Source organism: Panthera tigris, chromosome D1 (genome assembly GCF_018350195.1).
Source record: "Panthera tigris isolate Pti1 chromosome D1, P.tigris_Pti1_mat1.1, whole genome shotgun sequence".
NCBI lineage: Eukaryota > Metazoa > Chordata > Mammalia > Carnivora > Felidae > Panthera > Panthera tigris.
This window is the reverse complement of record NC_056669.1, coordinates 106,423,186-106,442,743: the sequence shown is the minus strand read 5'-3', so window position 1 is coordinate 106,442,743 and position 19,558 is coordinate 106,423,186. Positions and strand designations below refer to the sequence as shown.

Genomic DNA, 19,558 nt, shown 5'->3' with positions numbered 1-19,558 from the left:
CAGGCCTGCACTGGACAAGCCCATCCCTGGGCCCCCACAGCCCTCCAGCCACTTTTCTTATCCCTTCTCACTCCCTGTATCCAACATTCAGGACACAGGCTGCCCTGGGAGTGAAGGCCACCTCCTCACCGCCCTCCCCCCGCCCCTGCCCAGTCCACTCCCCAGGCATCATCCCGGACTCCGGGTGTGGCGGCACTCACGATGTGCCCATCTATGAAGGCTATACTGTCCCTCACCACCCAGCGTGCGGACCTGGCCGGCTGGGACCTTGCTAGTTCAGGAAGATCCTCACTGCATGAGTAGCACGGCTACTTTGTCACAACCAGTGGAAGGGGAGGAGGGGTGGATGAGGCCACCCCCCAGCCCTACTCCTTGCAACAATGTCCTCCTGTACGAGGGCAGGACCACAGCGGTGCAGGGCCTGGGATGCCAGACCTTCTTCCATTACAGTCTTCCATTACAGGGCCCCGGAGCTAACAGCCCGTCAATGCAACGCAGCTGGAGCCAGTCCCCCAGGGCCACCACAGCCACCTCCAGTTTTGCTGACTCACCTTGGCTCATGGCTGTGTCCCTGCCCCAACCTTTTCTCCAAGATGAACAGCCCCACTCCTTCAGAAGCTCCAGGCTCTTCTCAGCCTGGTTGCTCTCCTTCAGGGCCTCGTCCCTCTAACCTTGGATTGGTCTACACTAAGTACGGTGCGGTGTGGTCTGAACCCCGGCCCCAGCAGGGGCTTCCTCTGTTGGCCCACGGCAAACGTTCACCTTACTATAATTAAGATCCCACGGAAGGGACTCCCAAACCCAGGGTACAGGTTCACAGTCACCTTGTCCACTGACGCACGCGCAGCCTCCAGGAAACGTAAATCTGTGAGTGCACGCGTGTGCGGCGGGAGGGCTCGCAGAGGCCACTCTCCATCCCTGGACAGGCGACAGGAGGCAGGGGGCCCAGGTCAGAGGGGGCTGAGCGGGCCGCAGGTTCAAGGAGACCGCCTCTCCTTGAACCCATCACCCTCTCCTCCTCATCCAGTCCAGTGGGAGATCGCACAGGACATCAAGGAAAAGCTGAGGCAGGTATGAGATGGCTATGGCCACCTCCTCCTCCCTGGAGAAGAGCTAAAACCTGCCAAGTCGTCACTGCAGGCGACAAGCGCTTCTGCTGTCCCAACACCCTCTTGCAGGCCTCCTTTGTAGGTAAACCTCTGTCCCCGCAGGGTGGCCGGTCCTCCATCTTGGCCTTCTCAACTCCAGTCCCCATTTTTCCCATCAGCTCCCCTGCGTGGGACAGAGGTACCCCTCAGGAGAGACTGCCCCTACAACAGGTTGGCGACAGGCCAGGCCAGCTCTTGCTTCTCTAGGCCAAGCCCTGAGAGGGAAGACACGGCCTTGAGACCAACTCCTGCCCAGGCCTGACCGTGTACCTGGGCCCTGCAGCCTGGATGCAGAAAAGCACTGCCCTGGTCCCCAGCACCATGAAGACCAAGGTTGTTGAACTGACCACCTTCAAAGCCTGCCAGCAGAAATCACCTGGTGACCAAGCTGCTTGCACTGGCAAAACCTAGTCCTTTTCAAACGAGCTCAGGCTCCAACTGAAACGGAAGAGCTCTGCAGGCCTCTGCTCTTCTGCTCACCTGCAGCACTTCAGCAAGTGCCATTTGAGGGAAGAAGCTTCAGTTACAGCTGGAGGGAGGGGTGGGGACAGCTGTATGACGCAGCCGCTGGGGGACCAAAGAGGGGCCCAGGCCGCTCAGGAAGGTGGGAGAAGAGGTGGGCGCAGGCCCCAGTCAGCGGTGACCAAGGAAGAGCCCCACACCCTTCCAACTCTGGCCATTTGCCCTGTGGTGAGGGGACAGTCATCCCAAGCAATTCCTGCCTGAAATTAAAACAGCCTGCAAGGAACAAAGAGCTTAGGGGGCAGAATTTCGTCACAGGAGAAATCCGTGGTACAATTATTAGCCCAGTGAAACGCTCTCCTTTTCCCAAGGATCGTGACGCCTTTCTTTGTGCCTCCCTGATACAACCAGGGCACAAACCATCCCCCAGGGGTGCCCCGCCCACAGGGCTGAGGCCACAACATAGTGACAGTCACCGAACACTATGACCTGCCTGCCCTGCCTTCCCCAGGTCACTGCCCTGCCAGCGCACAGGCGACTCCATGTGGCCTGGGGCCCCTCCTGGCCCCCTGCCACCTTCCGGCACATAGGATTCCCAACCAGGAGCACAAGGCTGGCCCCTCCAGTGTCCACAGGAAGTGCTTCTGAACGCCAGCTCCCGGCCCACTTCCTACTTCTCTTCCCAGCTCACCCCGGGCCAGGGACTGAGTCCCACCTGGGAGAGAAACTGAGTAGCTCCATCTGTCACACGCCTGTCAACTCTCCTGTCCTGTCAGGCCTGACAGGAGTTACCCTTCCTTTGTGCCTTTGTCTTTTATCAGCGAAGCGAAGAGGGGTTTAGCATCTTTTTAAGAGACAAAGAACATTCTGAATAACCCGATAAAGTAAAAGGGAGAAAACACACGCTCAGGGTGCCTGAGCGGCTCAGGTCACGATCTCACAGTTCCGGAGCTCGAACCTCGAGTAGGGCCCCGCGCTAACAGTGCAGAGCCTGCTTGGGATCCTCGCTCTCCCTCTCTCTGCCCCTCCCCCGCACATTAGCACACGTGCTCTCGCATGCTCTAGAACGAAATAAACGTTAAAAAAAAAAATAAAAAAAGACAATCTGTTCAACTCCCACTCACGGCACCGGGGCACTAGAATTTACATTTAGCCAAAGATGTCAGATGTCACAACGCGCCTGGCTCGGGACTCGGTCCCAGATACAAAGCAGGCATCCCTTGAAACACCTCTTACCTCTAACCCGGGGCCAGTGGGAAGTGGCACGAACAGGCAGATTGGGTCTCAGTTCCCACCCCTGGCTATTGCCCCAGACACCCTGAGGTTTTCTCAGGCCGAGGTCTCCTTCACAGGAAGGGGTGTGCAGCCTCACGCTACATGCCTGCCAGGGTTTAGGCCAACAGTGGGACACCGTGAAGGCCAGGGGTGTCCCCCGAGACCACGCTGCCCATGGCACCCCAGCATTAGGACACCATCCCAGCAGCTGAACAAAGTGTCTTTTATTTGTGACATACAAATACAACCAATGCAAAAAGAGATCACTTTTCCCTTTGATTCCAGTGATAACAAGTTGCTAAAGAAAAAAATATATATCAAGAAGGAGTTTATCTTCAGTTTCCTCTAAAAAACAAAACCAGAAAGGGTTAAAAAGAACCATAGGCATGTCATATACACATTTTTGACATCAACAAAAAGAATCTGAAATAGGGTGGATACAACTAAAAAAAAAAAAAAAAAAAAAAAAAGTCTTAAAAAATATTTTAACATGCCCCAAACAAACACACAAAAAAGCCGGGAACAAAAGGCCTGCCCTGTTTCTCAAAACCAAGACCCGGGGAAGTGAGAACTGAATGGGCTCAACGCCAACAACAGAGAGTGGCCTACTGGCCTCAAGCAGTGCCTCTCCCGCCCCAGCCCTGACCCCCGCCCCCACCCCCAGCAGCCCTGCAGGAAGTGACCGGCAGAGGCAGGAGGACCAGGGTGCGGCACCAGGCACCCCATCTGCCAGTGGGCTCAGTGACAGGTGTCCAATGAATGGAAAGAGACGACATACACTGAACTCACCTCATGAAGGATTTACAGTGGGGTTCCATTTGATCCCCTTGAATGGGAGGTATCAGAAATCCATGATCTAAGACAATAAATATCTATCCATTCTGTGTCGAGATAAGGATCAGAGGAAAAAAATTCCTAAACATGCTTCTGTCATTCCATGATTCTTGGAGGGAGCCCACCAATGCCCTCCCAGCAATTCAATTCAAATTTCTCCCCCCCACCCCCGCCCATGTAAAATCCACCCCCCCCCCCAAGCCAGAAGGCGGGGGCAGAGGGGGGCTTGTTCCAGTGTAAAGCTGCAAGGCCCTCTCCAACGGAGTGCCACGTCGGCTGCTGGCGGGGTCAAGAGCGACACGGAGCACTCAGGAGGGCCGGGTGGGTGAAGGAGGCCGTGCGACAGGCCCCTGCACAAGCAGGAAAGTAGGGGAGAGGCAAGAACAGCTCCAGGGAGACCCGCCAGCATAGACCACCTGAGTCAGGGCAGAGGGTGGGGTAGGGGCAGACGCTGAGGTCAGAACAGACCTCCGAAGAGCAACTTCACAAAGGCTAGAACCTTTAAGACACTCCCTAAAGCAGAGCTCAAGGATGTCCAAGGGGAGGCGGCGGGGCTTTTTCCTGGATAAGAATTTGGTCATTACCTTCCCTGGGAGGGGAACAAGGCCCGGAGATCAGGGCGAGTAGAAGCTCCGAACCACAGCCTTTCTATCCCGCGGGAGAGGAGGAAGGCCTTCTCCCCCTGCTCCAGCCCGCTGCCAAAGGCGGACACTGGACAGAGAGAGGAGCAGCGGTTTGGGCCACCGAGAGGCATTCCTGCTGCAGCCGAAGCCGCCAGCCAGGGCAGTGGCGCCAGGGCCTCACTGAGGCAGCAAGGGGCAAGGCTGGGGAGCGCAGGCAGAGGGGCCTGCTGCTGGCTGGGGGCTCTCTGAAGCGGGAGGGGGGCCCCACCTTCAGAGAGCAATCAGCACCAAGATCTGAGAGGAGACAGTACTGAACACGCCAGGAACGAGGGATCCTTCTGGGGGAAGGGGAGGGGCTCCCTAACGTTATTCTCCCCTGTGAGAGTAAGAACAGGGTGAAGGGGTGAGGGGGTGAGGGGGTGAGCTGAGGGAGAACAAGTGGTGAAGGGCGATGGAGAGGCACCGGCAGGACCTCCGGCTTGTTTCTGTGAACGAAGAGCTCGAGTCACTAAGTCCAAAAGCCCAGAGACGCAACTGTCTTCTGGCCCCCCCACCCCGCCCCCATCCACACCTTGTTCCTGGTCCTCAGAGAGAGGGATGGGGCCTTCCTTCCGACGGGCCGGTCCCCTGGAATGCCTCCCCGGCCGCCGTGAGCCCATAAAAGCACAGCTAGAAAGAGCCCCTTGCTTCCCAGCGTCGTGGCACAAAAGGCCTTCCCACGGTCTCCACCAGAGCATTCATCTATGAAACGTGAGTCTCTCTGAAGCCTATCTCTACGTCCCGATCTCATACGGAATCCATTCTTCATTGAGGACCAGCCAGACCCTGACCCGGGGCTCCAGGACTTTTATAAAGGTGGGTATAAACACCTCATCTGTCCAAGTGTGTGTGTGGCAGGGGGGAGGGAGGGGGCTTGTCAGGAATCCATCTGTGGAGAAGGTGGGGAACCTCATGCTCAAGGGCACAAGGGCCAGGCGAGAAGGCAGCCACCATGAGAAGATACGCTTCGTGCCCGGCCTCCGCCAGCTCCTCCCTCAGCACCCTCTCCTCTCTGCTCCTTCTGGGCACTCTGCTCTTCCAGGGGAGAGGAGGAGGGGCAGCTTGGACCACTCCTCCCCAGGGTTCTGTGCTCTCAGGCTGCAGCCTGGCACGCGCAGGGCTGAGGAGGCCACAGCTCTGAGGGCACTTGGCCGGCAGCGTGAGCCCGGGGAGAAGACAGGCCTTGGAGAGAGCATTCTAGCTTGGGAGCTCAGTGGCAGCAGCCACCACAGTGCCCGCCCGCGTGGGAGTGCTGGCTGTCCCCAAACTTGGTCCTCCGGCTCAGGATCTCATAGGAGCAGTCCTCTCCACAGCACCCAGACATGCTGGGGGAAGAGTCATCGATTTCAAATCTGCAAGGCAGGCAAGAAGAAAGGTTGGACTGCAGGCAGCTGACTGCCTTACTCCCCGGCCTGAGAACTTTTCCACCAGCCGCACTTGTGAGACCCCTAGGAGTGAGCGCGCAGCCAGAGGGCATTGCCACACATCTCACTGATCCCCAGGCCACTCCCATGGACCGCTGGACTCAAGCTTCAGGATGAATGAGCGCGAGGGCGAGGGCCAGGACCCTGGGGCAGGCACCTCCTACTGCCCAGAGAGTCCCACACCGGGGCCCAGCTCCTTACTGCAGTGCTTCTCGGAAGAACTGGTAGGCGCCATGATTGTGTTTAAATACAGTTAACATAACTTTCTTCATCTGTGTGCTGAGAAGAAAGCAGAGAGAACACCTTCCAGAAAGAGAAACAGACGCGAAATCACGCCTCCTCTTTCATGCCTCTGCCTGCTGTCTCCCATTTGCTCGTGAGGAGCGCTGCTCTGCGCCCTGACTCTACCTCCGCGCTGGGCACCCACAGCGCTCAGTGCTCCCCTCTGTTACGGGGCTGACGAGACCGCACGGCCGCCAGGCCCCCACCTGACCGGCTTCTTCTCCACTTCCTCTCCGCACCCCCACGACTGGGGCACAACAGGCTCTCCGAAGCAACGCCGCATCGAAACGCATGTACAAAATCTGGAGTCCCAGCAGGGCAGGGACTCTTACTGAGAGGGTTCTATCTACACGCCTTTCTTCCAAAACGTTCCTATGGGCCCTGTCCTCCACGGAGGCTCAAAGAACTGCGGATGGCTCAGAGGCAGATCCTTGCAACGGACCGACACGCAGGGTGGCCCTTACCTATTGGCCATGAGCTGCAGGATCTGTATGAGGAACTTCCCCAGGCCTTTCCGCCGCACCTTGCTTTCCAACTGCACTTCATAGCTGGACGAAGAAAGCAGCGACGTGAGCACGGGGAGGCAGGGCCCGTCGGAGGAGCCTGGGGCCCTGGCAGCCTGCAGACCCTGACGGGGACAGTGGACTCTGCCACCCGGCTGGACGCCTGGAGCAGTGTCAGCATCTCCTCCCCACGCCCACCCCAAGCCGGGGCTCCTACCAGTACAGGACTTCATCGCCGCATTCCACGTCAAACCGGAAGTGAGAAAAGGCAACAGGGACGGAACTGCTTTCCCAAGCAATGAGGTACCAGGCTCGGTCGTCTGTCATTTCCTCCCGTTTCTCTCGGTCCTTCCAGCCCCACTCGCTTTGCTCGTACCTGGGAAACGTGGGGGCAGTCAGGGCGGGAAACCCCAGAAGGGGAGGAGCAAGACCCGTCGGGGTGTGCTTACATGGTCTGCATGTTGGTTTTGGTCAGGTCGAAGGCCCAGGCCACGGTGGCTGGTTCCAGTCCGGACACTCGCTTACACTCAATGGAGACGTTTAACCTGCAAAGTGGAAACGGAGGCGTGTGGAGCCGGCTACAGGCCCGAGCGCTACCTGCCGCCCTGAGAGCCTGCCAGTGAAGCGGGCCTGGTCTGTTAATCTACAGAGAAAAGCCAAGCCTGTGCCCTGCCTTCCGGACTGTGACTACAGAAGATGCCCGTGAAGGATGAAGCCTTGCGGGCCGAGATTAACAACTGTCATCGCCGGCCCACCACCCTGACCACAGTCCCATTTCCTGCCCCCACGTGAGGCCCTTATCAGACTCAGCACCTTGTAAACTTCTGCCCCTCTCTGCTACCTCTTTGCTTTCTCAAGCAAAGCTTGAAATCCAGCTCTTCTGTATTTTGTTATAAACACTAGAGTCTTGACTCCTTTAGTTCCTGCCCTTAGGCATTTAATCTCTGGGCTCCCTTGGGATCTTGAAAGTGGCTGGGTCACCTCAGACCCTTTGAGAAGTCCATGGCCCATAACCCCTCTGAGGAGTACTGCCTGCCATTTCCTTTGAGGACACAGCAGATGCTCTTGGTTGATCAAATGGGGTGGAATGGGGTCCAACTCCATGCTGTTTTCTTAAACTAACAAATATGCTGTAGATGTTAAGGTGTCTTAATCTACGTACTTCTAAATAAAACTTCAACAAATTACAGTTAAACTCTTTGGCCAGAGTATGAAATCCCAGTCTCTAGGTAGTGCCGGATTATGACAAGACTGAAGTCAGTGATGCTGAGTCCTTGCAGAGTTCCCATATCGGTATCTTCCAGCGGCCTTTGACACGACCGCTCAGAGGATGTCCCCGTTGGAATCGACTGTCACCTCTGCTGCCTGGCACGCCATATGACCTGCACATGTGCTCAGCCTTATAAATTCAGAACTTTTTGGCCCTGAAGAGTCTTCCTTTCCTTGAGTACTGACCGTGTAGTAGTCAGAAATGCCCAAACACAGCACTGCATCTGTTTTAGCTGTAGATTTTCCTAAGGCCAGTCTGCAGATATGAATCCTCCATTAATCTGAATTCTTGAAGTACATTCAAGCAGGATCACAGCCACACAGATCACAAAAAATTCTAGGCACCAAAGGAGCCCAGAGTCAGCTGGCAGTGCCCGCTTCAGAGCTGTTCCGTATTTCTGAAAGTCAGCAGGAATGCTGAATATGGAACACTAGAAGATGTCACAGTAAGGTATCCCTAAACTATGTCAAAGGACTTCCTGGACATTGAATGACAAGGCTACTGGAGGAACTGTAGCGCATCTGATCACAGGCAGGAAGAACAAACGAATGTGACACTATCAAATTCAGACATAACTATGAAAAGCAGATATAGTGTCACCTACCAAGGCGTTTGCTTCATAATTTTCATACGTGCCTTTGTCTTTCTTGTTGACTAAAATACTCATACCAGCTGCTACTTACAGAACTGGATATAATTCTCTCGCCTCCTTAAAACAACCTTGCAAGGGGCGCCTGGGTGGTTTGGTCGGTTAAGCATCTGACTCTTGATCTCGGCTCAGGTCATGATCTCACGGTTCATCACTTCGAGCCCCCAGCCCGGCGCTGCGCTGACAGCGTGGAGCCTGTTTAGGATTCTCCGTCTCCCTCCCTCTCTGTCCCTCCCCTGCTCGTGCGCTCATGCTCTCATTCTCTCTCTCAAAACAAATAATAAATAAACTAAAACAAAAAACAAACAAAAAAACCTTGCAAGTTTGGCATTATCACTCCATTTAACAGATTAAAAAAAAAAAAACGAGGCTTAAGTTGTGTGGTTTGTCTGAATATAGTTCTTAAGAGTTACGGTTTTGATTCAAACCCATAGCTAGGATTCTCTAAAATCATAACCCCTGTTTTTCCCCAAGCCAACAGCATCTCTGGTAAGACAGATTATGCTTCCTGTTTTATCAACCAAAAGGACAGAAAGGGGAAGGGGGCTTTAATCCAGATCCCACAGCAATAAATTGGATTAGCAACAATAACAGTAGTAAGAACAGTCAACACTGATCTAGCTTTTGGTAAGCTCTAGGCACTGGCACTTTACATCTAATACTTGTGACGAATCCATGAGGAAGGTACTATTATTAGACCCATTTCTGATCAGAAAATGGCATAGAGAGGTTAAGTCACTTGTTCAGGGTCACAGAGCCAGTCAGTGGCTTTAAAAAAAAACTTTTTTTTTTCCCGCGTCGGGCTCTGTGTGGACAGGTCAGAGCCTGGAGCCTGCTTCGGATTCTGTGTCTCCTCTCTCTCAGCCCTTCCTCTCCTTGCTCTCTCTCAAAAACAAATAAACATATATATACATATACATATTTATATATATATATATACATATACATATTTATATATATATATATAGGCCCCAAAGGAGCCCAGAGTCAGTGTGTATGTATATATGTATATATATATATATATATATATATATATATATATATACACACACACAATTAAAAAATTAAAAGAGTTTTTAAATTTTTATTTATTTTTGAGAGAGAGAGACAGACCAAGTGTGAGCAGGAAAGGGGCAGAGAGAGAGGGAGACACAGAATGTGAAGCAGGCTCCAGGCTCTGACCTGTCGGCACAGAGCCCGACACAGGGTTCAAATTCATGAACCGTGAGATCATGACCTGAGCTGAAGTTGAACGCTTAACCCACTGAACCACCCAGGTGCGCCCTGAAAAATTTTTTTAACTTTTTGAGAGCATGCACCAGCGAGGGAGGGGCAGACAGACAGGGACAAAGAGAATGCCAAAGAAGCTCCCCGCTATCAGTGCAGAGCCCAATGAGGGGCTCAATATCATGAACCGTGAGATTGTGACCTGAGCCAAAATCAAGAGTCACGCTTAACCAACTGAGCCACCCAGGCGCCCCTAGTAAGTGGCTTTTAACAATTACACCATACACTCCAGGAAAGAGCTTTAGATTGGGAATGAAAAGCCCCCTCAGCTGCCACAGAGAAACTCTGTAGCTCAGAAATCTTATCCAGCTTCTCTGAGCCTCGGTTTCCCCCTGCATAAAAGGAGGAAGTCAGCCTAGATTTTTCAAGTTTGTTTCAGTTCTACGATTCTTCAGCTCTATGATTCTTCACCCAGAGACAATTTCAAATCCTAAAGAAACCTCAGTCTAAGATTATGCAATCTTTGTTCATTAGGGACTCCTCTGTCACCCTGACCGGGGGATTCTATCCCCACAAGACATGAGCCATAGCTTCTTCTTTTTCATAACAAATGAGCAAATTCGGGTCTGAGGAAACATACTCTGGGAAGGTGAATCCCTTCAGACCGTCAAGGAGACAACAGCTGGAGAGTGAAACACTTACCCATTTCGATCATATTTCTTGAACACTGGGAAAGCCTCTAAAGGGTCTCCAAGCTGCGGAGGGAAAGAAAAGAGGTGTAGCACGAACGCAGGCGTGGCCCAGTCGCGGGCTCTGCCCCGAGGTGCGACGGTGTGCAGCCCCACACTGGGAGGCTTAGCTCCGGCCCAGGAGCAGCCCTCATACAGACCCTTCACCTGCCTCAGCTCTGGAATCACAGGTAGGGAGGGTTCTAGTAAGAAGGCCCGAGACTGAAGTCAGCCTCATGTCACAAGGTAAGAAGAGACTCTACTCGCCTAACACTAATACTGGCCTCTAGGTCACCTGAGCCAAAAGAGAGGCCCCCCCCCCACCCTGATCCACCTGCATACTTCGAAGAAGCCCCCAACCAGCCTCACCTGGTCAAAACCCAAACTGGAACAACCATGTCCCTGAACCACCTCCTTATATACGTGGACTGTTTAGTGGGTGGGCTAAAATGAGGGCAAAAATGGGATACGAAATGGGGGCAGGAAGGATGACCGCAATGTCTTCGGCTGTTTGAAAGCCAAGCCTGCTCCTAGGGCCACTGGGGTGAGGGTTAGGGTTAGCTCCACAGCTACTCCTTCCTTGCCTCCGGCCCCTGGTGCCGGCACAGCCTTTGGCACCTCACGGTCGGTCAACTAATGTTTGAAGGAATGAACGAGAAAACTGTATCACATTTCACCAGGAGGGTTTCCTCACCAAAATGCAAAATCCTAACAAAAACGTCTCCGGACCCTTCTTCCACTGGTACGGAAGGAGACCCACAGAGAGAAGCAGCCACTCCCATTTGAGTCCACATTTGCCCGCACGCCCTCGCCAATCTCGGGCCCCGCGGGCTGCGGCTTGGCTCATTTGAATCATTTGCCTCCGCAGCAAGGAGGCCGCGGAGGCGTGGGCTGGAGTAACAAAATTCTGCCACAGGGTGGCGCCAAAAGAAGTCAAATTAAAAACCAAGTTGAAGTTCTAGGAGGAAGGGACTTGGGAAGGAGGGGAGTCACCCTGTTGGCGGCGTCCACTTTGGCACAGACGGCATCCATAGCTGCTCGTTCCTCCAACCGCTTCTGCTTCTTCTCCTTTGCTTTGCTTGACTTCCTCTGCAACAGGGAAAAGCAAAGTTGGCTGGAAGGGCTGTGGCCAACCAAAGCTTGACTCTGCCTCCGAGGAGCCGAGGCCTGGCCTCAGCGGCAGGAGTTTCCAGTCTCGCCTGCTGCACACTTGGCGGGGTGGGAAAGACCCAAGCGTTTTCTACGCTCGGGAGCGTCACTAGACTTCTCGGCTTCCCTGTCAGAAAGACTGCTGACCCTCGGGACTGACGGGTGGCTGTGAGGACCCAGTGAGAGCACAGGACAATGGCTGCGGCGGAGCCTGGGCCCCAGCAGGTGCCTAATAAATATGCACTCATCCTTTCCCTCCTAAGGAGGCAACCACTAATTTTAGACACAGTCAGGGCAGGCTTCAGGGAGGCCTCCGAGGTAGCCGCTGAAAGCTGTTCCTAAGGAGAAGTTTATTCAAAGCCTTTCAGTGTCTTCCAGCTCCAGAAGGCAAAGATTCGGTCTGGGGGAGCCCCTTTGGGAGCCAGGTCCCCTTTCTTAACCTGGGGCCAGGGCGCTCTGTTCCCCAGAAGCGCCGCGCACACTGCGCACCTAGTGTCGACAAGGGCAGAGCGAAGGGCTCACTTGGGGACAGAGGCCACGCTGACACACGTCAGCAAGGCCACGCCGCAGGGCACCCAGGCAGCAGGGGAGGAGCAAAGAGAGAGCGTCCTTGCACAGAGGCGCGAGCGGCAAACCACTCGTAACTGCGTGCAGAGCAAATCCTATCTTAAGGGTCACGCGGGGCTCTCTCAGGCCTCAACGGACCCTCTCACCCTCTTGTAAAAAGCTAATGACACGGGAAAAAGAGCCCATCTGGAGTCTGACAGGCCTCATCCAAGGCCTCTTCGGAGTGCTATTCGGAAAAGACCCAGCCCTCCTCTGCCTTTCCTTTCCTCATCCGACCAATGAGGCTCAGAAGGCGTCCTTGGAGGTGTAAGCCGGTGAGGATGAGTCTGGCCTGTTCTCAGTGAACGAGGCCCCTTGCTCTCACTCCCCGGGAAGCCCAGAGCAGCGCAGGCGTCCCGAGCTGCCCACCCGCCCGGCCCAACTCCTGAAGGCACCAGAAGGCACCCAAAGGCTCGGGCAGGACGGCTCTGCTTTTGCACCAACGCACTGCCTCTTCGGACCCCACCTCTCAGTGCCCCGAGCTCCCCAGAGACAGGTTTTACTACCTCCAGCTGCACCTTAGCCCTGACACCGACCGGGCCCAGCAAAGGGTGAGTTGAAAAAGCCAGCTGCTGGACAAGTTTCAGGATAAATTCTACCCTCGGCTTTCTAAGGAATGACACTGCTTAACTCTCTCTCGCTCTCTTTTTTTTTTTTTTTTAAAGCATTTATTTATTTTTGAGAGACAGAGACAGAGCACAAGCCGGGGAGGGGCAGAAAGAGAGGGAGACACAGAATCCAAAGCAGGCTCCAGGCTCTGACCTGTCAGCACAGAGCCCGATGCGGGGCTCAAACCCACGAACTGCGAGATCATGACCTGAGCCGAAGTCGGACGCTAAACGGACTGAGCCATCAGGCTCCCCAACACTGCTTAACTCTTATTTTGAGGGACCAGAAGGCAAGAGCTCGGATACAAGGAACTCACAGGAACTGCTCTTCTAGGTGTAAACTCGCTCAATGTCAGCTATTTACTATCCCCACACTGAGTACTGGGCTGGAAGCAAGGCTAGACCCCATTTCCCACCTCCCTAAAGGAAGGAACAAACAGGGGCGCCTGGGTGGCTCAGTCAGCTAAGTGTCTGACTCCTGACTTCGGCTCAGGTCATGATCTCTCAGCTTTGTGGGTCTGAGCCTCGCATCACTCGGCGCTGACAGCTCAGAGCCTGCTCGGGATTCTCTCTCTGCCCCTTGCCGACTTGAGCTGTCTCTCTCTCAAAACAAATAAACTTTTTTTTAAGTTAAAAATAAAAAAATAAATAAAGGAACAAACAGAAGCAAGCACACTGTCCTCATAATGCTAGGACTGACTGGGGACAGGACCAGCCCCTCTCTACTACACGCAGGTTTTAGAGCATCCACCTTTTCCTCTGGGAATTTGAATTTCAAAACAACATTGAGGGATACACTCAGCTCGCAAAGTACTTCACAAATAACAGCTTCGCTCCTCAGGGCAAAAACCATCCTGTCCATTCACACGGGAGGAAACTGAGGCTCAAAGGGATGGTGTGACTCATGTAGGGCTCCCCCAAGAGCGAATGGCAGAGGATTCAACCCCAGGGTTTGAGCCCCAGATCCAGGGTTTGTTCCACCAGCCAGGCTGTCTCCCAACGGGAAGGCCAACATCAATGTCAAAAGACCGTCTCTGTCCTGCCAAGACAGAGGCGAGACCTCAGGTGCCCTTAAGGTGGCCACTCAGCAATTCATTTCTCATCCCTTCTGGCTTGGAAATGGCTGCCACGCTGCCGCTGCCACCGCCACCGTGCCCACACGCTGCTGCCCCAGGCCCTACCTCTACACTGAGGTAGGGGTGAGGAACAGGCAAACCCGAGACAGCAGGTCTCCAAGAAAAGAACATGCGCTTTGGCATCGGCCAGGCCAGGCCAGGCCAGTGCTCCTCCCGCCGCCCTTGCATGCCCTATGAAAGCAAGCCCATCCCCAGAAAAGTGGGGACTCGAATGCTGGCCTCACAGAAGAGCTGGAAGGACAGGTCAGAAGTCAGCACGCCGTTACAGCTGAGACGAGCTCCCCTCCTCCACTCTGCATGCTGGTTCTCCCTTAACACAATACAGAGCCGAGAGATCAAAGGTGCAGGTGACTCCTGGGACCCAGAAAGCACTGAAACGTGGGTTCCGCCACAGCATCTCATTTCTAAGCACATGAAGGAAGTAATTCCTAAGCACAAGCAGCAGGAGGGCCAACCCCAGGCCTCCGGGAGATTTATGGGCTCATTCATGCAAGGGAACAGGCAAGCCAGGCAACCCTCAGAGTGAGGCTTGGGGCTGCCGTGGCCCGAGACGGCAGATAATGAAAGAGACCCTTAAGAGCTTCAGTCCCTGCACACGGGGCATGTGGCAGGCTGCTGCAGCCGGGACAGGCAGGGGCTCTCCCTCAAACCTAGCACACACTAGGAAAAGTGGTCTCCTACTGTTCCAATTAGCTTTGCCCTGCCTTGTGGAGGTAAGGCTATCCTGCAGGGACACCGGAAAATTCTCCTAATTAAAATGGGAAATCGGCACAGTGAACAGTAAAGCTCATTGTGGTTAAGTGTCTTTCCCAGGGGAGCTTTATATAATAAAAAGAGTGTGGGATTTTGAGTCAAGAGGCTTGGATTTGATACTCAGCTCTTCCTCTGAGTAGCTGTGTGACTTTGGGCGAGTTACTTAGTTTCTCTGAATCTCGACTTCCTCATCAGTAAAATGGGGCTAACAGTGCCTACAGCTCACAGGACTGCTGCTGGGTCAAAATGATACAACGTACTAGATGCCAAAGATAAGGACTTCTGTTTACAAGGATCCGCTAGTGCCACACTCTGCCGACGCTTTAAGATGATTTAGCGGGGCGGGTGGGTGGCTGAGTCGGTTAAGCATCCGACTTCAGCTCAGGTCATGATCTCACTCACCGCTTGTGGGTTTGAGCCCCACACTGAGCTCTCTGCTGTCGGCACAAAGCCTGCTTGAGATCCTCAGTCTTCTCTCTCTCTGCCCTCCTCTGCTCGCACGCTCCCTCTCCCTCTCTCTCTCTCAAAAATAAACAGAACGGGGATGCCTGTGTGGCTCGGTCGGTTAAGTGTCGGACTTCGGCTCAGGTCATGATCTCGCGGTTTGGGAGTTCGAGCCCCGCGTCGGGCTCTGTGCTGACAGCTCAGAGCCTGGGACCTGCTTCGGATTCTGTGTCTCCTCTCTCTCTGTCCCTCCCATGCTCATGCTCTGTCTCTCAATAATAAACAAACGTTAAAAAAAAATTCTTTTAATAAATAAATAAGTAAACAGAACATTAGAAAAAAATAAAGATGATTTTTTTTGGTCTTTATAACTCACCAAGTTACAAAGAAGTGTGCCCACTTCTGTGATGAGAAAACTGAGGCACAGAGGGGTGAGATCATTTTCAGGGTCACAGAGACAGTGAAAAGACTTCTCAAAGAGGTCTCCCTACCACCCCCTCCCCCCACTCACACCAGACTGTGCACTCCATGAGGTAGAGGCAGAGGTAGAGGTCACATTGGTAAAATTAGTCAATGTATACCCAGTGCTCAGCAAACAGTAGGTACTAAGTCCATACCTGCTGAATGAATCATCCAAGATTCAAATCCAGGTCTGAACCCTAAAGTGGGAGCTTCTTCCACAACATGAACTACATTTATACAGCACTTGTTATCAAGTGTTACATATTACATAAGTGTTTTCACACGAAGCTGTGAAACTCCTCCCCTTGCTATATTTTTTTTTTTTTTTTTTGAGAGAGAGAGAGAGAGAGAGTGTGAGTGAATGAAGGGCAGAGAGAGAATTCCGAAGTTGGGCTCGAACTCATGAACCTTGAGACCATGACCTGAGCCAAAGTTAGATGCTTAACTGACTGAGCCCCCCCCCCCCCCCCCCCCCCCCCCGCCGGAGCACCCCCCGCCAAGAGCCCCCCTCCCCTGCTATTCCTATCAAAGCAGTGTCTCCACAGGCAGTTCTAGGACTGCCAGGAGTCACACAGAGAAATTAAAAAACAAAAAGCACACGGATGGGGGCAGGAGGCACATTTCAGAAAAGAGATTTAGCACCTCTTAGCTTCCCGGTGCCAATACCTTCACCCCTCAAAGTATCCAGTGTCTAGAAAAAACCTGTTTTTTTGGCAAAGGGAGCCAGAGCTCTAAATTCTAATTCCTAAAAGACCACGCATTTGTGGCGTCGAGGGTGAAAAGACCTTTGAAGCAGAGAAGGGCGTTCGGTCTGACGCCACTCTTAGCCTGAGGTCAGGCTGTCAAACGCAGCAGGGCCCTCCAACAGAGGGTGATCGCCACAAACACTGGCCTTCCTGACACTGACGTGGGGAGTCCACAGTCCCCACCCATGAGGAACGAGGATAATGAGAGAGAGGGTTCCAGCTCTGTTTCAGGGCAGAAGATTCAAGTTTCTCTTCTGCAGTGAGCTTTAGGCCAGAAGAGACTAGGTAGGGGCTGTTCTGAGAAACACATCTGTGAAGTAAGAGTAATAATGTGGGGAGGCCCTAAAGGAAGCAAGGGTCGCAGTATCTCTGAGTCCTGCTTTCAACTCAACCAGTAAGGAAGTGTTGGCCAGAATGGCATGTTATGCCTTTTGTTTTCTGCTCAGTCTGTCGTGGCTGATGCTGAGTAGACACGTACAGACTGGATACCAGGGGCACAGATTTTACCTCATTTCTTTCTTTTCTTTTAATTTACTTTTTTTTTTAATTTTTTTTTTAACGTTTATTTATTTTTCAGACAGAGAGAGACACAGCATGAACGGGGGAGGGGCAGAGAGAGAGGGAAACACAGAATCTGAAGCAGGCTCCAGGCTCTGAGCCATCAGCCCAGAGCCCGACGCGGGGCTCGAACCCGCGGACCGCGAGATCGTGACCTGAGCCGAAGTCGGACACTTAACCGACTGAGCCACCCAGGTGCCCCATCTTTTAATTTACTTTTGAGAGAGAGAAAGCATGAGTGGGGGCGGAGGGGTGGGGGCAGAGAGAGAGGGAAAGAGAATCCTAAGCAAGCTCTACAATGTCAGTGCGGAGCCCCACGCGGGGCTCGAACCCACAAACCGTGAGATCACGACCTGAGCCGAAGTCGGGCACTTAACTGACTGAGCCACCCAGGCGCCCCGATTTTACCTCATTTCAACAAGAGCTGGGGTCTGGGACCTTTCAGCAAAATCCAGGTTAAATATGCCTAAGGTTTCTAGGCTTGATTTTCTACATAGGAAGTACGCAGTACCCAAAATTCCTTGCCGAAACAAGATGAATGTGTTTTTTTTGACATGGATTACATAAAGTGCTTCGACAGGGGTTAGACAACTATTTTTGTCTAACAAGTTGATATGTTCGGTCAATAACTACTTAAACGAGAAAAATCTAGGTTAACAACAGGAGGGACAAACCCAATGGATTAAAAATAGCACAGATCTATTTTAGACAACTAAAGTAAAAGGTGAGAATACAAGCAAAAATAACAGCCACGAATTGAGAGGCACCCGTGTGGCTATGGACATCCACTATCTCATTTAATCCTCTCATGGGGTGGGGGGGATGGTATCATCATCCTCATTACATAGATGAGAAAATTCAAATCCAGGAAGGCCACGTCACTGGCACCGTATCGTGTTGCTGGCCAGTGACGACAGAACGGAGGGACATCTGGCTCAAAGGCCGGGCTTGCTACAGGTGGGGAAAATTCCACGTAAAAACTAGTATACATGATACCAGGCAGGGCCAGCTACAGGGGAATGACTGATGCTGCTCTAAGTGGAACTTAGGAAGGTGAACTCACAGCAATATCTGAGTAACTTCTGCCCAACCCTCTCTGCCAGGGAAGGGCGCACCTCCAGGCTGCCTCAGGAAGAACAGGTGGTCACTACCCATCTGCGGCTGGAGCCATCAGCGGCCCCGCCATCGGTCCCCTGCTCACCCGCACAGCCGGCCCGTGCAAAGCCACCTGTACTTGGCCTACTAACAAGCCAAGAAATAACTAGAACCACTCCGTTGCCTCCAGGAGGCCTCGAGAACAGGCCTCTGTCGGAAGGGAAGGGGACGTTTTAGGAGCAGGAGGAGGCCGGTGGAGAGGTTTGGAAAGAGTGGAGGGGCACCGGCTTCCCGGAGAATCCGGGTAGCAGGAAGCGCGGCCAGGGGCGGAGGGCGGGGGAGGCCCGAGTCTGGGTCTGGCCCCTGCTCCCTGCCTGTGTGACCTTGGCTGGGTGCCTCTTCTCCGGGCCTCAGTTCCCTCCACGCCAGGGTCGGCCTGGGATGTGGGGAGCCGCGAAGCCGGTGACAGCCAGGTGATGGGTGACGCCTGGGGGCTGGGGGTACCCCAGGGACCGCGCAGAGGTCAGGGAGAGGCCAGGAAGATAACAGGTCAGCCGAGAAGGCGGGGCGGGCGCGACGCGAGGGGCGGGGGGCGGGGAGCGGGGGGGGGGGGGACACCCAAGGGGGTGGAGCCCGGAGAAGGGGGCTCCCCAAGGGATCCCCGGGCTGCGCCGAGTTGGGGGACACTTAGAATGGGGGAGCCGGGTCATGTGGGGGTTGGGGGGTCACGTGAGGCCGGAGGGTGTCGGGGTCACGTGAGGGGGGGTTCAAGGAACAATGGGGGCGCAGGGGGCGAGGGGAGCGGGGAGCGCTCCCGGCCCTCGCGTCTCTTCTCCCTGCCTCACTCACCCCCATGGCGGCAACGGCGGCGGCGGCCCTCAGCTCCTCCTTCCCACACTTGCCGGCAGGGAGGCGGCAACGGCAGCGACGGCGGCGGCGACGACACCAGAGCGGCGGCGGGCCCCGCACCGCGCATGCGCCTCGCGGGCTCCCCTGCGCGCCCTGGCGGGCACCGCGCCGGCGCAGAGAGGGGGAGGGCGCGAGCTGGGGAAGCGCGCAGGTGGAGAGCCTGGGAGGCGGGTGGAGGGTCTCGCTCCCGAAAGAGGCGGGAGGCGCGGAGCAGCGTCGCGCTAGGAATGACGTAAGCCCGGCCCCGCCCCCCCTTCTCCAGGCTGTGTCTGTAGCTATGGCAACGGCCGCGCCTGGCCTTGAGCAGAGCGCTGCCAGGCCGCAGGGTGGGTGGCAGCGCTGCCCCAGCGCTCGGCCTCCCCGCGGCCGCTCCGGCCCGGGCCGGGCCGGGGCACCTTCGCAGAGGAGCAAACGCGTCATGACCTCGGAAACACCAGCTCCTCCTGCAACCTTCGGGCACAGGAAAACTCTTTGGAAACGTTCCCGCCTTCTAGATCTCGAACTCTTGAAGTTCCTTTTCTAACCGGAGTCCCGTTCTTCATTCATCCGTCTAACTGTTCGTTCCTCATTCATTCGCTCTCTCAATAAGCATTCACCGCCACCTACGCGGTGCTGAACCCAGGGGACA

The 19,558-nt window shown here is 54.3% G+C and overlaps 1 protein-coding gene across 1 annotated transcript; it reads right to left on the bottom strand.

Moving 5' to 3' along the window:
• Window positions 1-3,089: 3,089 nt before the first annotated feature.
• NAA40 (N-alpha-acetyltransferase 40, NatD catalytic subunit) lies at window positions 3,090-19,106 on the bottom strand. The gene is made up of 8 exons (XM_042958981.1): window positions 18,871-19,106; window positions 11,458-11,553; window positions 10,439-10,491; window positions 7,040-7,135; window positions 6,808-6,966; window positions 6,552-6,635; window positions 6,007-6,084; window positions 3,090-5,733 (listed from the first exon to the last, which is right to left on the bottom strand). Exons 1-8 carry the CDS (start codon window positions 18,874-18,876, stop codon window positions 5,592-5,594), a joined length of 714 nt encoding a protein of 237 aa, XP_042814915.1. The 5' UTR covers window positions 18,877-19,106; the 3' UTR covers window positions 3,090-5,591.
• Between the last annotated feature and the right edge of the window lie 452 nt (window positions 19,107-19,558).

Excerpts from the sequence above, each read along its gene's own strand:
- NAA40 (XM_042958981.1), bottom strand. Across the intron at positions 7,136-10,438 it reads AAGAAATATGATCGAAATGG|GTTAAACGTCTCCATTGAGT; the intron begins GTAAGTGTTTCA and ends TCCACTTTGCAG. Across the intron at positions 6,085-6,551 it reads CTGCAGCTCATGGCCAATAG|CACACAGATGAAGAAAGTTA; the intron begins GTAAGGGCCACC and ends CTTTCTTCTCAG.